The sequence below is a fragment of the Empidonax traillii genome, unplaced genomic scaffold (assembly GCF_003031625.1).
Source record: "Empidonax traillii isolate 1590-97213 ecotype Southwest subspecies unplaced genomic scaffold, ASM303162v1 scaffold163:size1593379, whole genome shotgun sequence".
Classification (NCBI taxonomy): Eukaryota; Metazoa; Chordata; class Aves; order Passeriformes; family Tyrannidae; genus Empidonax; species Empidonax traillii.
The window spans coordinates 749,350-766,979 of NW_020955356.1; the positions used below are offsets into that span (position 1 = coordinate 749,350).

At 43.0% G+C, this 17,630-nt stretch overlaps 1 protein-coding gene across 1 annotated transcript in view; it reads right to left on the minus strand.

The window, feature by feature from the left end:
* Positions 1-17,630, minus strand: part of CASR (calcium sensing receptor) — a 42,017-nt gene that overhangs the window by 4,853 nt on the left and 19,534 nt on the right. Inside the window, exons 4-5 of the mRNA XM_027885272.1 lie at positions 4,787-5,017; positions 1,115-1,238 (exon numbers count right to left, since the gene is read on the minus strand). Of these exons, the coding sequence (XP_027741073.1) occupies positions 1,115-1,238; positions 4,787-5,017 (355 nt within the window). The remainder of the gene's footprint in view (positions 1-1,114; positions 1,239-4,786; positions 5,018-17,630) is intronic.

The window sequence follows — 17,630 nt, forward strand, 5'->3', positions numbered from 1 at the left end:
CTCTATGCCTATAAAACTGGCAAGCACAGGAAATAAAGACCATTACTGTCAGCGGAAATTGCAGCAGGAAGCTGTAGAGTCAGAAGGCAGTCGCCCTCTCAGCCCTATAAATTTCACCAGAGCTAGCTCCCAAAATCATGTGGAAAAACATCAAAATACCCCTATTACACATGACCAGAATTACTTCTATTTAATCTGAAAGTGCTGCTTCCAAGAATCCTGTAGTACTATATGTTCACGCTAAAAAATTCTCATTCCTGTCTGATAGGACACAAATTATATTCTCTCAATGAACACTTGTTCAGTTTTGCGGTGTTTGCTGGGGCCAGCGCACAGGAGAGGGTGTGAGGAAATCCTAAGTGCTCCACAGTGTGGAGGGGACTTCTGGTCTGAAAGAATTTACTTGTTTTCACTACCCTGGGGGTGCCCAACACTGAGGGAGCACTAATGGTGTTGGAAATTCAAAATTTTTTAACCTTTCTAAAACTGAGGTTATGTCTTCCCTCCACTGCAGAACCTGAGTGGCTTGATCCAGACTTCCAGTGGAACCAGCAAAAGAGATGTCCACAGGTTTGATCAACAGAAGCTGTGGCTGGTGACTCCATAAAGGGAAATACTCCTCTCTGCTTGTGAAGTCCGGGATGTAATGGATTTTTTTTCTTTCTGAAGCATGAAATAAAACCCTGACAACACGAGGAAAAGATGGAGGCAGACAGACAACTACAGAATTTAGGTTTAGATTTGGGAATGTCTCCTTCCTCCAGGTTTTTGGAAGCAAAAAAAGCTACTGTTAAAGTGCAGTGGGGTTTGCTTCTGGCTGAAGGCTCATGCCTGAGAAGCTTCCTATTTGCAAGTTGTTTTTTAAATTCTCTGCCTTATTTTCCTAATGTAGAGCAGAAGGGACAAGCAGGCTTAGCTGAAGACAGCACCTGAGGACCACTGGACTCAGCTCCTCTAAGCTGGCCAGAAGTCTCTCCAGACTTTCTGTGAAGCCTCCTGGCAAGGCAACCACCATCTCAGCACCGCAGGGAAGCTATTTCAGCACAACTATGGGTGATGCCCAGAGTGCTCACACTGTCCTCTGCAGCCCCCAAAGCAGCTCTGTGGGTGTTACCTGTTTCATCACTGTACTCCCCGTCCGGGCAGTCCACGCACTCGAAGCAGCAGGTGGGCTCTCCCTCAATAATTCCTTTCCTTGTACCTGGCAGGCAGTCCCTGCTGCAGTTAGAGAAAGGCACCTGCAAGGAAAAAGAGACCAAACAGGGTTAATGGAGGCAGTGCCCCACAGGCAGCCTTTCTATGCAAGGCCTTAGGCTTCCTCCAAGGGTGTTATTGCTTGACTGGTGTGCTGGATGGAGAGCCTCAGTGCTCCCCTCTCCCCCCACAGACATGTTTTGCACAACAGTCCTTCCCCAACACATTGCAGTGAGGTTTCTCTGAGAGAACCCATCAAGGGATAATAGGGATGATCAGCAGATCTTTGTCATCTCTACTGTGTTGTGGGCATAGCAAACTGGTATGTGACCACTAGAGACATACCAGAAAATAGTCATCAGATGGTTAAAATAAAAGACCTCTATGAGCAGGAATTTGAGTTAGATGGAAGTGAGAAACTCTGGCTACTGATCCCCAATTCCACATATTGCATTTTATCTGCTAACAATTTATGGAAATTAAAACAATTTTTTGAAATCCACTTCCTCCTGTTCTCCTGGAGACCCTCCCCAACCCAGAAACAAACAAACAAACAAACAAACAGGTAAATTAACTAAACAAGAGGAGTTTTCATATGAAAAAAAAGGTTAAAAAAAGGCCCTGTTTTAAGAACTGAGCATCTAAAGATGCAAATCAGCACCTATATACAGATCCAAAGACTTCTGCTGCTACAAATGGTGAGGTGTGTCACCTGCTGCCTGTGTATTTATGCAGTGTGTGAACCCAACTGGGCATGGTCCTGTCCTGGCAGCAAGTGGTTGCATGGGCACACTCACTGCATGCCTGAAGTGCACTGACACAAGGAGTTCAGCATAATAAATGGAAGCCTGGGCGTTTTTCACACAGAAGCATGATGTGAGGTTGAGTTCACCTTTTCCCAACTGAATTAAGGAAAGAGAGTGGACACAGGACATGGCTTTCTCGGCTCAGGGGAGTAAAACCCACAATTTCCCCTGGCAGCAAAGTACCATGACCTGTACATGCCTAAAGACTGTTCTGTGTGGAAGCTTCCATTCACCTTTTTGGAAGTTTGCTGCTAGTTTACCCAAATGCTGCCAACCTGCTGATCTCTAGGAACCTCCTGTGTGGATGCACTTAGGCAGTAAATGCTGGGTATGGTTTGGAAATTGCTTGTGTACAGGCATTGACCTCAGCCACAGGGTAAGCAAGCCCTGAGTAAAAGCCAGTCCTCTGTGGGGATGACCATTTCATGGCTCAGGTGAGAGCAGGCAGTGTTGTCTGTCACTCTGAAGTGTAGCTGCAGCACAGTTTGGGAATGCTATTTCTAAGCTGTTGATCAGGATTGCATCATTAATTGGCCAGACACAAATCCAGGGCAAATCCCTGCAGCTCTCCCTGTGAAGCACCCTTTGCTGTTAATGCCTATTGCTATTAATACAGTATACACATTCCTTGAGACAGTATTTCAGCAGGTAGTGCATTCATCAAGAGGACTTCATCAGCCTAGACTGTCTTTCCCTAGGCTGCCAGTGGTGATTTTGAACATGCCTGAATCAAAGGCCTGACTGAAGTCATGCACTGTTTCCCCATTATCTACTAAGTTGATTGAGCTTGCAAGGAGGAAAATTAAATTGGTTTGACATGATTTTATCTTGACAAATACATGTTGGCTTGTTCTTATCAGTTTATTATCCTCTAAGTGTTTATAAACTGTTTAATTTTTTTTATCAAGTCTTTTAGGTTACTGAAGCTCAGCTCAATTTTGTAATTCCCTTGGCTCTCCCATATCTGCTTTAAAAACAGGAATTACAATTACTCTCCTCTAATCCTTTGAGATATCACCCATCCTCCACATTTCTAAAAGATGAATTGATAGTAGTTTTGAGATTGCTTTGGCTGCATTCTTAAGTATTCTGTGGGGAATTTCAAGTTCTGCCAAAATGAATCTATCTATCTTACCTACTCTTTAACCTGTTCTTTTGCAAGTCTGACCAATGGTGAAGTTACTGTGTTAAAATTACCTACATTTAATCTCTTTTTGAGGATGACAAGAGGCACAGAAGCTTCAGTGAGTACTGAGTACTGGCTACTGCCTCTGAGCAGAGCCTTTTATCTGAAAGAAATTAAAACTCTATAAACTGAAAAAAAAAGGGCTACAGCAAACACAGAAATACAAACCCCTCTGATGCACAAAATTCACCTGTCCTGGCATTACACTCAGCACCATCCTGCCACATTTTTAACAGTTCATGAAAGAGAATGAATGTAAATATTGCAGTTTTGGAGAAATTTAAACCAAGAGAACACAATTACTCATTTTAAGTAAAAAACAATAAAATCCTAACTGTTGGGAACAGTGTAAGTTCCATTTGCAACAATCAGAAGGAGAGGTTAGAATATTAGGGCATTTAAAATTCCACTTATAGTTTGTGCTCAGAGACTCCAGCTGGGCTTAGAAAAGCCTGATCTCAGTATTTCTGTGATATTACACTCTGCTCAATCCATGCTTCCTTGAGAGTTTATGGATTTGATCCAGAAGTGAACCTGGGGTACCTGGAGTAAAGGTAAGGCTTAACTGATGGTGTATTAGGCAAGTGTAACTAAAATGCAGAAGCATTTTCCTGATCTGGCAGCCAGTGTGAATAATCACCTGGAAGTGAATTGCCTTGCTCATTGATCAGGTGCTGATTTAACACATCTAAATATTGCAGCAGGTCCTGGCAGTGACATTTCTGAGCCAATGCCCTACTCCCTGTGTCCCCTGCGACACCACAAACCTGCTCAGTGTCCCCTCTGTGAGTCAGGGTTTCTGCCTAGGCTGGAGTGGGCTGCTGCCAGCTGTGACAGCAGCTCACCTCGCTCTTGTCTGGAGATCACTGTACCGTGTTTCCATCATGTGGGTAAGGCACAGCCTGGCTGCTAATGACAATCATTATGCTGAAAAGATCTAACATATGCAAGAAAATAGAGAAGGCTTAAAGCCCTGACTAAAGTCAATCACTGCATCTTGAGATCTCTACTTCTGAGACTGCAGAAGCACCTTCTTACAAAGAAAGGCAGCAGGTGCTGGTGTCTCCCACTATTTGATCACCAAGTTAACCCGGGCAGATTGACAGGGCTTGCTCTGTTTGGTTTACCATGCAAGGGGTGTGAGGAAGGCTCTGTGACTTGGTGGGTGAAGCCAGCAGAAAGAGTTATGAATGTAAGCAGGAGCAAGAAGAGATACTGGGAGTGAAGGAGATGGCTGTTTTCAGCAATGAAACTACTAAGCTCAGAAAAACTTGACTTAGCAACCAGACTGGGGTAATAATTTCTGTTGAAACAGCGCTGCAAAATTCCACTCTATCTACTTGGGCCAGGAAAAAAAGACATTATTTAAATCATTAATACCCAGGCTCTAAAATGTACAGGAGGGGAGGAACAGCTGGCCATTATTTCCAGAAGTGTATTAACAAGGATGTAAAAGACTATGGCAGAGCCCATGTATACAGTAAGATGAATGGATCTTTTAATGAGACATGGAGCCATAATATGAGGAGAGTGCAGGGTTAGTTCAAATTTAAGCTTGTGGAAACTTAGGAAGCATTGCTGGGAGGATTTAAGCACTTACCTCCTTAGAGAATCCACCCCACAGGATCTTGTTTTCATTGATAAAGAGCCTCTCCCCTTTCTTGGCATAAACGTTGTAGTGCCCAACCTCTTCAAAGACGACGGAGCCATCCTCCGGAGAGAGATGCCAGTTGATTATTGAGTAATTTCCTACCAGGTCCCCAAACTCATCAAAATCCACTTGCTCCCCCATGTTATTGGTGAAATTTAAGTGTCGCAGATGCTTGAGAACCTAGAGACAAACAGAGAAACACTGAATGCCTGCGTGTTACAACCCTATCACAGCACACACCTGCTGTGGGGACAGAATTCGGAAGAATCACTTTACTACAATCCTTATCTCTTAAGAATCATTTAATCACAGCAGTAGGAGGCTTTCCCTCATAGACATCATACGCACACAGAGAGCCTGTACAAACCTGTAGACAACACAAGGTATCATGACCCTCAGGGAGGTCATCAACCCATCTGTAGCACTTCCTGATGCTACCCCAACATCCATTTAGCATTCTTCTTCAGCCCCTTTGAGCCACATCTGCAAACCCATAGCTTTTTGTGAGGGGCAGAGAATTGACAGCAGGCTCTGATGTGTTTCAGTCACCCATGCATCCTCCTCACCCTGCTCTTGCAAACACTCTGCATAAATACTCCCACTCTTGTCTCTGAATGATCAATCACTCAGAAACAGGAATGCTTGAGAAACAACTCAAACTTGACTTTTGATTGAAAAAACTCAAGCCAAATGCACTTCAGTAAAAAAAAAAAACAAAAACAAAAAACAAAACAAAAACCAACAAATCAAGCTCATTCTCCACATGACAGGCCTGGAGAATTCATAACACTTTTTTTTTTTTGGCTCCTCTCTCCTGGCTGCATAGTTTCAAGTAATCACATTCTGCCTATCCCCAGGAGTACACTCTCTAATTTTCATCTCGTGTTTTAAACTGCCATATAGAATCATGGGATCATTATGGTTGGAAAATACCACTAAAATCATCAAGTTAAACTGTTAACATGGCACTATGCTGTTCAGCACTAAACTATATACCCAAATGCCACATCCACACATTTTTGGAACTCTTCCAAGGGATAGTGATTTCAGCACTTCCCTGGACACCTTATTCCAATGCCTGACCACCCTTTCAGTGAAGAAATTTTTCCTAATATTCGATCTAAACCTCCCTGGCACAACTTGAGGCCATTTACTCTCATCCTGTTACTTGTTACCTGGGAGAAAAGCACAACCCCCTCCTCATCACAACATCCTTTCATTCAGCTGTAGAAAGCATTAACGTCTCCCTGAGCCTCCTTTTCTTCAGGCTAAACACCCCCAGCTCCCTCAGCTGTGCCTCATAAGACTTGTGTTCCAGACCCTTCCCCAGCTCCACTGCCCTTCTCTGGACTTGCTCCGACACTTCAGTGTCTTTCTTGTAGTGAGGGGTCCAAAACTGAACACTGGATTCAATGTGTGGCCTCGCTGGTGCTGAGTACAATCACTGCCCAGGTCCTGCTGGCCACACTATTTCTGACACAGGCCAGGATGCCATTGGCCTTCTTGGCCACCTTGGGCAAGCCACCACTGCTGGCTCATGTTCAGCAGGCTGTCAACCAATATGCTGTGGACAAAATCAGTTCATCCCAGGGACAACTGCAGTTGCAAAATTCAGGATCTAGATAACCTGAGAGGTAAACCTAAGAAACTGCAGCATGAAAGCAAGCCTGTGCTGGCAACTGTGATACAATTCATCCACATCATACTTTTCTTCAAAAGTTAGTTGCTGCTTTATGTGCTTATCGGATTTCTACCCACAGCCCCCCTCATTTTGTGGATATTCTCCATTATTTTCTCTGTAGAGCTGATTTATAGAAAGATGAGGTGATTCTGAGGGCATTTGGCTCTCAGCTGCTTCTAGACCACTGTGGTGTAGTTGCTGATTCGGTTCTACTGACTGCAACAACTTGCAAGCCCATTCCCCTCTCTTTCACCTGTGAATGCCCAAACTTACAATTCTGGAAGGAAAAATGTAAGAAAAACCAAAATTAAATCAATTTATCTGGGCATGCAGAGCCCTCTTCACTGCACAGACACAGAACAGATAATACCAATTTGATGAATCTTTTTCACCCCGAAACACAGGGACAGGGGAACTGAATCACTTCATTAATTCCTGTCAGTTTTGCTAAATTGTCTCATTTTTCTCTGTTTCCTTTTGGGATCCTCCTATCTCAAGCTAAAATCCCCAGAGCTACAGAGGTACCCTCCTCTAATTGCCTATATTAATGCCAGCCTGAGAGACTCTGGAAATATCATGATAGTATTACACAGGATGTGGCTGGCAATCCCTTTTCAGCTTGTGTGATGTTGATGGAAGGATATCAAAATATTGCCACAGCATTCAGTCTTTGAATAATGGGAGAGACAGCAAAGGCAGTATTTTTTCTGTCTTCTTATTCTCTTTGGCCCTCCTCTGCGGATCAGCTCACCTGTAAGGAGTGCAGCTGGAATGATCTCACTGAAGAGCCAAGACCTGTCCCTCTGATGGACAGAGCAAAAGAAGGTGCTCTGCACTGGCACCTTGCTTTGAAGAGCTGGGGCACTGCCTGCTCTGGGGAAGGAAACAGGACACTGCTCCCCTCTCAATCCCCACATCCCGGAGGGGTTGCAAGGAAGATGCTACTTGCCCAGCTCCATCAGAGAACAGTGAGGACAAAGCAGAGGGAGCTCTGAGGTCAGAGTGGGTGATAAAGTTTGCAGATCCACAGTGCTGTCTTGTACTGCATCATCTCACTTTGGCCTCACCTGCACTGGGGCTGCAATCTCGGACATGTTATCAGGAACCTTGTCCATCAGCAGTGTAAGTACCAAGCAGGGAAGCTGCATTCCTAGCACCTTCCACAGGGTGACAGCTGCAGCTGTCATTTGGGTCATTACATTGAGCCAAATGCCACGTTTCTCCTCACTCCAACTCAGCATTGCACTCTCATGCAGCACTGTGGTACCCTGCTGAGTGACACCAGGATATCCAGACTGGATATCGCTGCTGGGTTGACTTCTACCTGTATAGACAGGAAGGATGTGCAGACCTTGCCCTTCTTTTATTACAGCTGCTACACACGGGGAGACCGTCTTGCAAAAACCACATTGAAGATTCTTCTGTTTCAAGTCCTGCCTCTCTTGGCCAGCTGCAGCAGCAGGAGGCTCTCTGGTCTTAGGGTCAGCAGGATGAATGGTGGAGAAACTTCTGGATTCCCTGGATGCATCTGTTTGTTTGTTTAATTTCATAACATTCATCTCAATTAGTCTGTTTCCTTGCCTTACCTCCTGTCATTAGGATTAGTTTAGCAGGATGTTTCCCTTTGTCACACACACACACACCCCCACCCCACCCCTCCACCCCTGCCCCCATCTGAGGATTCAGGTTATAAACCATCTCATGTATGACCTGATAGGTGTTTCTGACACTTAATATTAATTTAAAAGCACTGATCTGCAATTAACGATGTTGTCTTTCCCCAGGCACAGTATAGCAGCCTCAGCTCTGCAGCTGTATCTGAGGAGTAGGAGAGCCCAAGTGTATCAGTTCATGCACAAAAGACACATGCCCTGATTAAAATCCCAAATGCAGGGGCAACAGGAACAACAGAATTAACAAAACCTGCAAATACCAACATTTGCTTTCAAGTCTAAATTTCTGAAGGGCAGCTTATGAAATGGTAACAGAACAACTACCAGAACATGTTCCTCTTGTAGACAGCAAGAAAATCTCAGGATGATATCTGTATATTGCACAAGTTCTGCTTTCTACAGGGTGAGAACACAGTTTAAACAGATAAGGAACATATAAGCACCAAACTTTGAAAGTGGAAGTTGTAGACTCTCAATAATTACAGCACTATTTTATAGTCACCAGTCTGTCAAAGATTAGCTAAAGGCTTTATAGTTAAAAGTGTGTCACTGTGTTTTGTAACTAAAGATAAAAATATAAATAACCAGGACTCAATCCACAGAGACTTAAAACACCCTGCTTCAGCCAGGGCAAGTGCATGTGTCAGGGGTACGTGTATCACATCCTGGAGCCAAGAGTTTATGAAAGAAATGTTGACCCTGTGGCTTGGATACATTTTCAGCAGCTGGTGGAAGCCTGTGGGGAGTGCAAGCTATGTCTTCAGATGTCTCTTTCTGTAATTTTTCATTCTTTTTTCCCCCTCTGTCACAGGCTTCATGTTGAATAGCAATGCCTTTTAATTAAAACACCTCTTACCAGAAAGGACTTGCAAGCTGCCCTCTATCTCACCCTCCCATTATTCCTACTTAGGCCATTCCCAGCCTTGTAGCATCCCATGCTTTATCCAAGCTGTATATTCTGGGTCATATGATTTCCACGCTTTTAGAAGGATCTATAAAACCGTAACATAAATACAGTTGTATTAGCCAGGCTGGCAGCACATCTACCTCTTTCTGACTGCGGCCAAAAGCAAACGCCTACACAGGAGCAGAATGGAGTGTAATACTGCCCCTGAACACTCTCACACATTTTGCAGCTCAGTGACTTCCTTGGCCACAGGTCTTTGTACTCAATAACCTTTGGGTGACTTTTTCTCCCACAATATTGCACATTTGTGTTCTGTGCAAACTTCTCACACCTGCAGCCTCCCACAGCATGGAGATCTACATTCTATGAGAAAAGCACCAAAGCACCTCTTCATCCCTGTTGGAACAGAGCAGCTACTAATCTCTTTGGTGACCTTTATGCTTATGTGGGCAAAGACAAAGAACTGTCAGTTTGCTAGTTGTCTTTTCCATACCTTTCAGGATTTTACAAACCTTTGTCAGCCACCTCTTTCTCAGGCTGATGAGCCCTATCTGATGCTGCCACATCTAGTACAGAAGCTGTTCCATTGACCCTTCTCCAAACTTTCCTAGTCTCCTTCATCAATTTTGAGACTTGCACATGATACTAAAGTGAGATGCACCAAAGGGATAATGAAGTGATCCCAGGACACTCTGTTTACCTCTCTGTCCCTTTTCTAGTGTGACCATTCTTAACAGTACACTTGCTTTTTTTGACTACTATTCACATAGACCTAAGGAGTCTCCCCAAGGATCTCTTCAACTTCTTTTGTGGTAAGTCAGATCTCACCATTTATTTTTATCCTTTGCTGACTATATTTCAACCAACTGTTCATCCGCATAAGGACTGAATTTAGTGACAGACTATCAGAATATGCCTTTAAGAAGCCTGAGCACACTCTATGAATATAAGTTCCCTTATCCCAGTGCTTTCAAAGTGCTTCAGCAGGTTTGTGAGGTAGGGCTTCTCTTTACAAAAGTCATGGTGACTCCTCCTCACTATATTCTATTTCTCCTTCCTGATTTTTTTTTTTTTTTTTTACCACAGCTCCTAACAATGGGCTCAGTTGGGCTATGTTAGTTCCTTAGATCTCCTCCAGAACCTGTTTAGAAATTGATGTCACATCTGTCAGCTTTCTAGGCCTCAGTGCCTAAGGCTGTTTTAAGTGAGGGATTGGTCACCATAGCCAGCTCTTTAGATACTTCATCTGTGAGCTCTGGCAGACACTTGGTGAACATCATTCACTTGCCCTGAAGTATCAAGGTTCATTTTGCTCTTGTGTTCCCTAGTTTCTTCTGTAGTCTCTTCAATCAGACAGAACCTCTGCAAGTCTCCCATAAATAAATAAACAAACCTTCTTAAGTTTGTCCATGAGGAGCACACTTTACTTCTGTCATGGCCTTACCTTGTTTTTTGCAGTGATAATCTATGGCTCAACAGACAGTCCTACTGCTGAAGTGTTTAAAAAAGGATTTATAAGCTTTTATCCCATTTACAGCCTGTTCATTGTTATTTATTTTTTGTCTGCCTTATTTATTTTTACCTTTAACCTGCCAGAGTTTATGAGCTCTCCAGTTTTACTCACTGGACGTAACTCAGCTATTTGAAGGATGCTGTCTGGCTTTTAACAAACACCACCTAATACCTTTGTTTTGCCTTGCCAGCTTCCTTTCTCCACCTTTCCTTGATCTACAGTAGACACTTTGTGTCACTAGTGTTAAGGCCAGTGGCAGGCAAAACCACCCATTTAAATTCTGAATGCTGTCAGACAGCAGATTATTTTGCATGTGCATGCATGTCCAAAGCTGAACTTTTGCCCTCTGGAGCACAACCTAGCTGCCAGCAGTATGGGCTAGTTGTACATTTTGATAGCAGCTGGACTAAACAAAAGTGGCGTGTCCTGAATCCTCCAGTTAGTAACAAGACAGGAGATAGATCCACCAGTTAGGAGGCTGATGCAACCAAATCCTAGGGCTCATGGCTAGAAAGAAGAAGGTGAGGATCATGTATAGATGAAAAACACTGGAAGTAGGAAAAGATCCTGGAGATAAAGGAGATGCATGGAGACAAATGCCGGGGGATGCCCGGTGATCTTGGCCAGTAATGCTTGAGAAGGGTAACTGAGAGGAGCTGCACAGCATGAACCCATGACTTCCACCTTGACAGACCTCTATTGCTCTGGAGAAAGTGAGTGTGTGATACCAAGCAGTTAAAAGTTCTAGTCTTGTTGATTCTTAAATAAACGCAAATAAACGTCAGATCTGCTATGAGCTGTCATTTACAGTGTCTCAACTGTGACAGGTCCTTAACTAGTCTCTATATCTTGTCAACGGTTTAATATCTTTGGCTTCCTCCTGCAGCTTCTTCCTGACGTGTTTCCTCACTAGGTCAAATGGTCTTACAAGGGACGTGAACCTGGACACATATAGGTGTCTGTCCCCATAAAAGACGAACAGTTCCCTCTTCAAACACTATGTCAAGGAATCCCGTCTTGATAGTTAACTTACTTTTTCCCACACTGAGTTTTAGTTTCTGTCTACCTAGCTCTATCCAGGCCTGTAAAACAGTTCTGGACTGATGGGTACCAAATGTTTTTCTCATTGCTTTGGTAGAGTGCCCATGCTGAGAGCAGCCAACAATTCCACTTCATGGCTCAATGTGAAGATAAAAAGCTGGCAACTGTACTGAAGATGGCAAGTCCTCCCTTTCATTTTGAATTGCTGAGAACTTATTCTCCTCTCTTTTTTTGGATTCCTAATAAAGCACATGAAGAAGATTCCTTCACAATGCCCTAATAGGTGCAAGGACTTGAGAGCTTACCAATCGCATTAGTCCAGTGGTCATGCATAGGATTGGGTGGTCACACCCAGTGGTCAAGTATCACAAGGAAATATGCCCAGGTCAGTTCTGAAAGAAGCGCTTGTAAAATACTTAAAAATGAGTGTTCCCTGAAGCAATAGCTTTTTGCTGGTTTTTCTATCTTCCTTTCACTTCCAACTACCCATGTGCCAATCTTCATTTACAGGCTAGCAAAACTCTAATTTTTACTTTCTGTATCAAATCTTTAATTCCTTCTGCATTGTCTACTTTGGAATATCTTGTTCTGCCTTGTTTTTACGTAGGGCCAACTCTCAGGCTCTCCCAGAGGCAGCGCTGTCATCACAGCATCAACCAGTTCTGATACAAATGACCTGAGCAGGCAGGAAGGTGTTGGTCCTAGTCCCTTGCATCAGTAATACCTGTTACCAGAAGCCTGAGGTGGGAGAAAAGAAATTGCACCCTTCTGCCCAGAGCACTCTTCTTGCCAGCAGGAACTGAAGTTTCCTTCCCCTCTACAATCTCTACTCCTTCACTGCTGCCCTTTGTACACCAACAGCGGACAACATGTAGTGCTCATGTTGTTTTTAAAACCAAGAAGCCAGGATATGCCAACACCACGAATCCTACCTTTATCCAAAAGTGGTTCAGAAGGTAACAGAGTTCTTCAGTGAGTGAAGGATGTGATTCATTACTTCATACTACCTGTGACATTTAGAGAATCACAGAATATCCTGAATTGGAAGGGACCCACAACTGTCATTAAAGCCCAGCTCCTGGCCCTGCACAGGACATCCCCAAGAATCACACCATGTGCCTGAGAGTATCATCCAAATGCTTCTTGCACTCTGTCAGGCTTGGTGCCATGACCACTGCCCTGGGGAGCCTGTTCCAGTGCCCAACCACCCTCTGAGTGAAAGACCTTTTTCCATCTAATATCTAACCTAAACCTCTCCTGACACAGCTTCATGCCATTCCCTCGGGTCATATCACTGGTCACCAGACTCCCCCTAAGCTCCCTGTTTTCCATTGGTTTTCTGCTCTGAAGTGACTATTTATCACTAAAAGGGTAACTCAGGGGAGAGACCGAAAGGGACGCAGGAACAGAGCTGTGATTCTGGCTGTAAACACCCCCCAAAAATTTGGATGTCTTTCTGTTACACATATCCAGCTTCATGCACAAGAAGTATCTGGTCTGTATTTGGGATATTGAACACTTCGAGCCAAAACAACGAAGACTAGTCAAGACCTGCTGTACAAGGCTGTACTCTGGGACTGAAACTTTCATGTTGGCAATAGTGCAAATGAACAAAGGGAGATAAACACTGGAAGAAGGGCTGGTGTCAAAGAGTTGAAGAGAGAGAACATTGACAGTCAGCCATAGATGCACTGACAATACTGCAAAGAAAATCTGGCAAGATGGGGCGAATGTCCCAGTTCTGAAAAAATGCTAGATCTGCCAGTAACTTGAAAAACAAGGTGAAAGCAAGTGTTCAGTTCAAGACTCAAGAATAGCTGTACAGAAGCTGAGAATAATTTAAGAACATTGGAAGTTGTTACGCTTTGATAAGAACTGAAGGACTTCCTTGTGAATCTAGGTAGGTCACTGGATAACATGACTGGAGGCTAAATGTGTTTGACAAAAACAATGTGCCATATGTTAGAAGCAGCAATTTAAGCTATTCATAATATTTATTGAAGAAAATTAACTAACCGCTCAAGACAAAGACCTGCTCATTATTGTAGGCAGCTCAGTAAAAACACTCCATGCATAATGCAGCTGAAAGAGCAAACAAAATATTAGGATATTAAAGTAAGAAAGAAAATTACGCTGAAAATATGGTGCCAATATGTACATTAAGAGTACAGTCTTCCCTGGAAAATGCAGTTAGTTCTAGTCACTTGATCAGCGAAGAAGAATAAAACTAAAGGAAGATTAGAGAGGTCCAGAGGTGGTGATGATAGCTCTTCGACCGTCAGTCTGACTTCTATTTCTGACTTCAAGAGAAATGAAAATGTGGAATTATTTGTTTATGACACATTTAGTGATTTGTGGGAAAGGGGTGACATATTCTCAAAGAAGCAGAGACCTCTGTCCCTGCAAAGGCAACTGACTTCATTCAGGTCTCCAGAGAAGTACAGGACATCAAGCTGACACGACGAGATGCGCTAATTGTCATATTGTAACTGATAATTGGTTCTGCTCTGCTTCTGCCAAGGATATGAGATCCCTAGGCAGATGAGAGTTGGATCTTCCTCCACCTTTTCCCTTGGCCATTGCCCTCTCCTTGAGGGGTGGCATCAAGGGTGCTGATGTGTGGAGCCATGAATACATTTTGTCCTTTCTTTGTGAGAAAGAAGCAGACCCTCCAATAGAAACTTGCAGAACTTGGGAGAGGGAGGAACTCAGGTGGACTGTGTTGGAAACACGTAACTTGCTGCTCAGAGGAGGGTGCTTGGAGCTTCCTGTGTCTCATGCTCTGCTGTGAGTGCTTAGTCTGCTTGTAAAACTGATGAAGCCTAGTTTCCTATGACAAGGACCAATTTTACTGCCTGTAACTGGGATTAATTTGATGGGATAGCTTATGTGGTCTTCTCGCCAGCAGTCAAGGAACACTGCTCTGATGATTCAAAACTGCAGCAGCCTTGACAGTTTCTTGACAGTGAAAAGTGACAGAAGTAAATTAGTAGCTGCTACAGCAGTAGGAGCAAGCAACTCAATGTTAAAGGCAAGCATTTCAAAATGGCACTTGATATAAATTGGGACTAATTAGATTTAGGGTCAGATTTACTCCACTACTATATTTACAAAGATGTCCAGAAAGAAAACAAAAGCACAAGCCTAGTAGATTTCACAACAGAGGCTGCACAAGTCAGGTCTGACTGAGATACTTCAGAAAAACCCAATAGGTATTTACTGGTGTTTGTAGATGTCTCAATTACACTACAAATCTGGGTCTAAAATGCTTCTTAAAGACCTGTTGGATGAGTCACAGAGGTCCCACAGGAATCAAGAACTGATCTTAAAGTATTCTGGCATTGCAAGGCTGCTTTTCCAGACTGATTTAACCACCAGTTAGGAGGTCACAGGACACAGGGTGGGACCAGGATATTTTGTTTTCTGAAGATCCTCCTCAACTCATGCTGGTCCTGTGCACAGCTGCAGTTTCAAATGCAATCACCTACAGAACATGAGTCCTGAGCTTATACTGAATTCTGTCTGTGTTCGTTAAAATAAAAGCTCATTAATTAGGGAGCTGCTATCCTCATCACACAAATAAAGCTCAAAGTAGTTATTATGGTGTGCTCTAAAAGCACTAACCCATCGCAGATCCTCCAGCCAAGGCTGCGAAACACAAGTGTTATACTAACAGAAAGTAGAACATAAAAAACACCTGGAGAACAAAGAACAAAAAAACAACCAGGAAATGTATTAATAAGTTCCTTGAACATACTGAACATACTGAAAGGTGCCAGGTATGCCTGATCCTCATGACATAAGGTTTTAAGAAACAGCTAAGAGGATAGAAAGCTAAAGAGAGAGCTAAGGAGGAGCAGGAAAGCCAAATGAATTACCCTTGCTATCAGAAAAAAAACATGGACATTCTTATCCCAAGGGCACTTCTTTTGGAGCCATAATGTGACATTAACTGAGGTAGAAGGTCCTTAAAAAGAGATTAGAGAGTAGCTTGAGCAATTTAAATCGGATCTAAAAGGCTGACAGAACCATACAGTTCATCACAGCACATCGTAAGTAATAAAAAGAGCACTAATACAGTAGGTTTATGATTACACACATAAAAATGCCACTGGCTTTGAAAGACAAAGTCAGTTTGTTATTTGCTATTATTCAATACAGCAATTCCAATCCACCTTTCTGCTACACATGCACATGTACTGCACTCCCCACAGTGTGACCGAAATTCCCCTCCGTGACGGTCTGTGAAGAGCGTGAATCACAGCGAACTCCTCTTACAGAGGCTTGGATTTCTGCCCAGTGGGCTGCCCAGTGGGCTGCTCCACAGTCAACCTCTGGTGGGCTGCAACAGCTGCCAAGCAAAGACAATATCCTAAAAGGTGGAGGGATGTCCTCTGTTACCAAAAGCTGGTTAGTCTGACATCAATCACAGGAAAACCAATGGGAAAACAAGAGTTTAGGGTTGAGGATCAATTAACACAAAACTATAGGACAGAAACATAATTGCTGCAGGCAATTAGCTTTGAGGAAAACAGATCTTACATCTAAATATGGTTGGCAAACACCCCCCTTCAGAAGTAAAATATCTGAGCTTTACGCTTAATGTAAAGCATCTGTTCATGGATCAAGAATTGCCCAACAAATATGAACAGAGACAGATCATTAGTTTGTGGGGAATTCCTCCAGCCTCAGTAAACAGCTCACTGTTTCCCAGTGTGTTCATCAGTACTCTGGCAGCAGATACAAAACACTGCTTGGAAAATTTGCAGAAAATTCATGGATTAAGGTAACAGTAAATAATATTCAAGACAAAGCATTTCCCCCACACGACCTTCAAACATCTGTGTTTAATACAGTGAAATTCAGACTTATGCTTGGAGTCAAGAAATTCAAGCCACAGGCACAGAAAGGGTACCACACGCTGCAAAGTATTACTGGCAACTTAATGTGACCTTTCCATTGCCTGCTGCGGCAAGGAAAGCTTATGTACTTTGTGCTCCTACAAACGAGGAAGTAATAAGAGTATGCAAATGTGGGATTTTTTTTCACTATCTATCTGTGCTGACTCTGTTGAAGGAATGCTAAATATATGCCAAAAAGAAGGATGTGTAAATGGACAAGATACAGAAGTAAAACAGGAAATGTATCTTAGTTATAAGATAAGCCCACTCTGTTTGAATTATCAAGGTAAGACTGAGGAATAATTTGATCAATGTGCATAAATACTGTATGGAGAAAAATGATGCATACTTCATCTGGACTTTTAAATCTAATAGAGCAAGGCCAAGTAAGGACCAATGAAACTAAAGGTCAGTTAAATCCCAACTGGAAATCAGACATGATCTGTGACAGGAGATGTGACCTGCCATGGATCATACTAATTAAAAAAAAAGGTCTACTAGTCAGCATGTCTTTGGGGAAAATAAATCTTGCTAACCACAAGTTTGGCTGTCAAACACAGCCCTTCAGAAGTGAAATACCTAGGTTTTACATCTGATGTGAGGCACCCCTTAGCTGGATCAAGATTACTTACTTTCCTGAACGTGGCATAAATTTACATACTTTATTATACGAAGGGTTTCATGATCATTTGGAAAGTGACATTTTTTGGGTGTCTGTTAAGGTTTTGTGGAGAGAGATGGTCTCTGGACAGACAAAGACAGGGTACAATGACAGATAATTGTCAGTACTGTTAGATGATATTTTGTACTGTACTCTGCCTGCTGCTGTCTTTACTTGCAGCCACAATATGAAAAAAACCCACAGCCACCTAGTCTAATTGCTTTGTTTTTTACTTGTAGCAAATATAATACGGAGAAGTCGACTGGGTACAATGGCCCAGAGTTCTGTGTACAAATGGTGAAGAATCTATTGGCAGAAGTCCTGAATGAGTAAATAATGTTTTAATGCTCTTGGGAGGTCATCATACTGCAAAATAACTGTTACGGTAAAGTATATAACAGCTTAAGATAGAACTC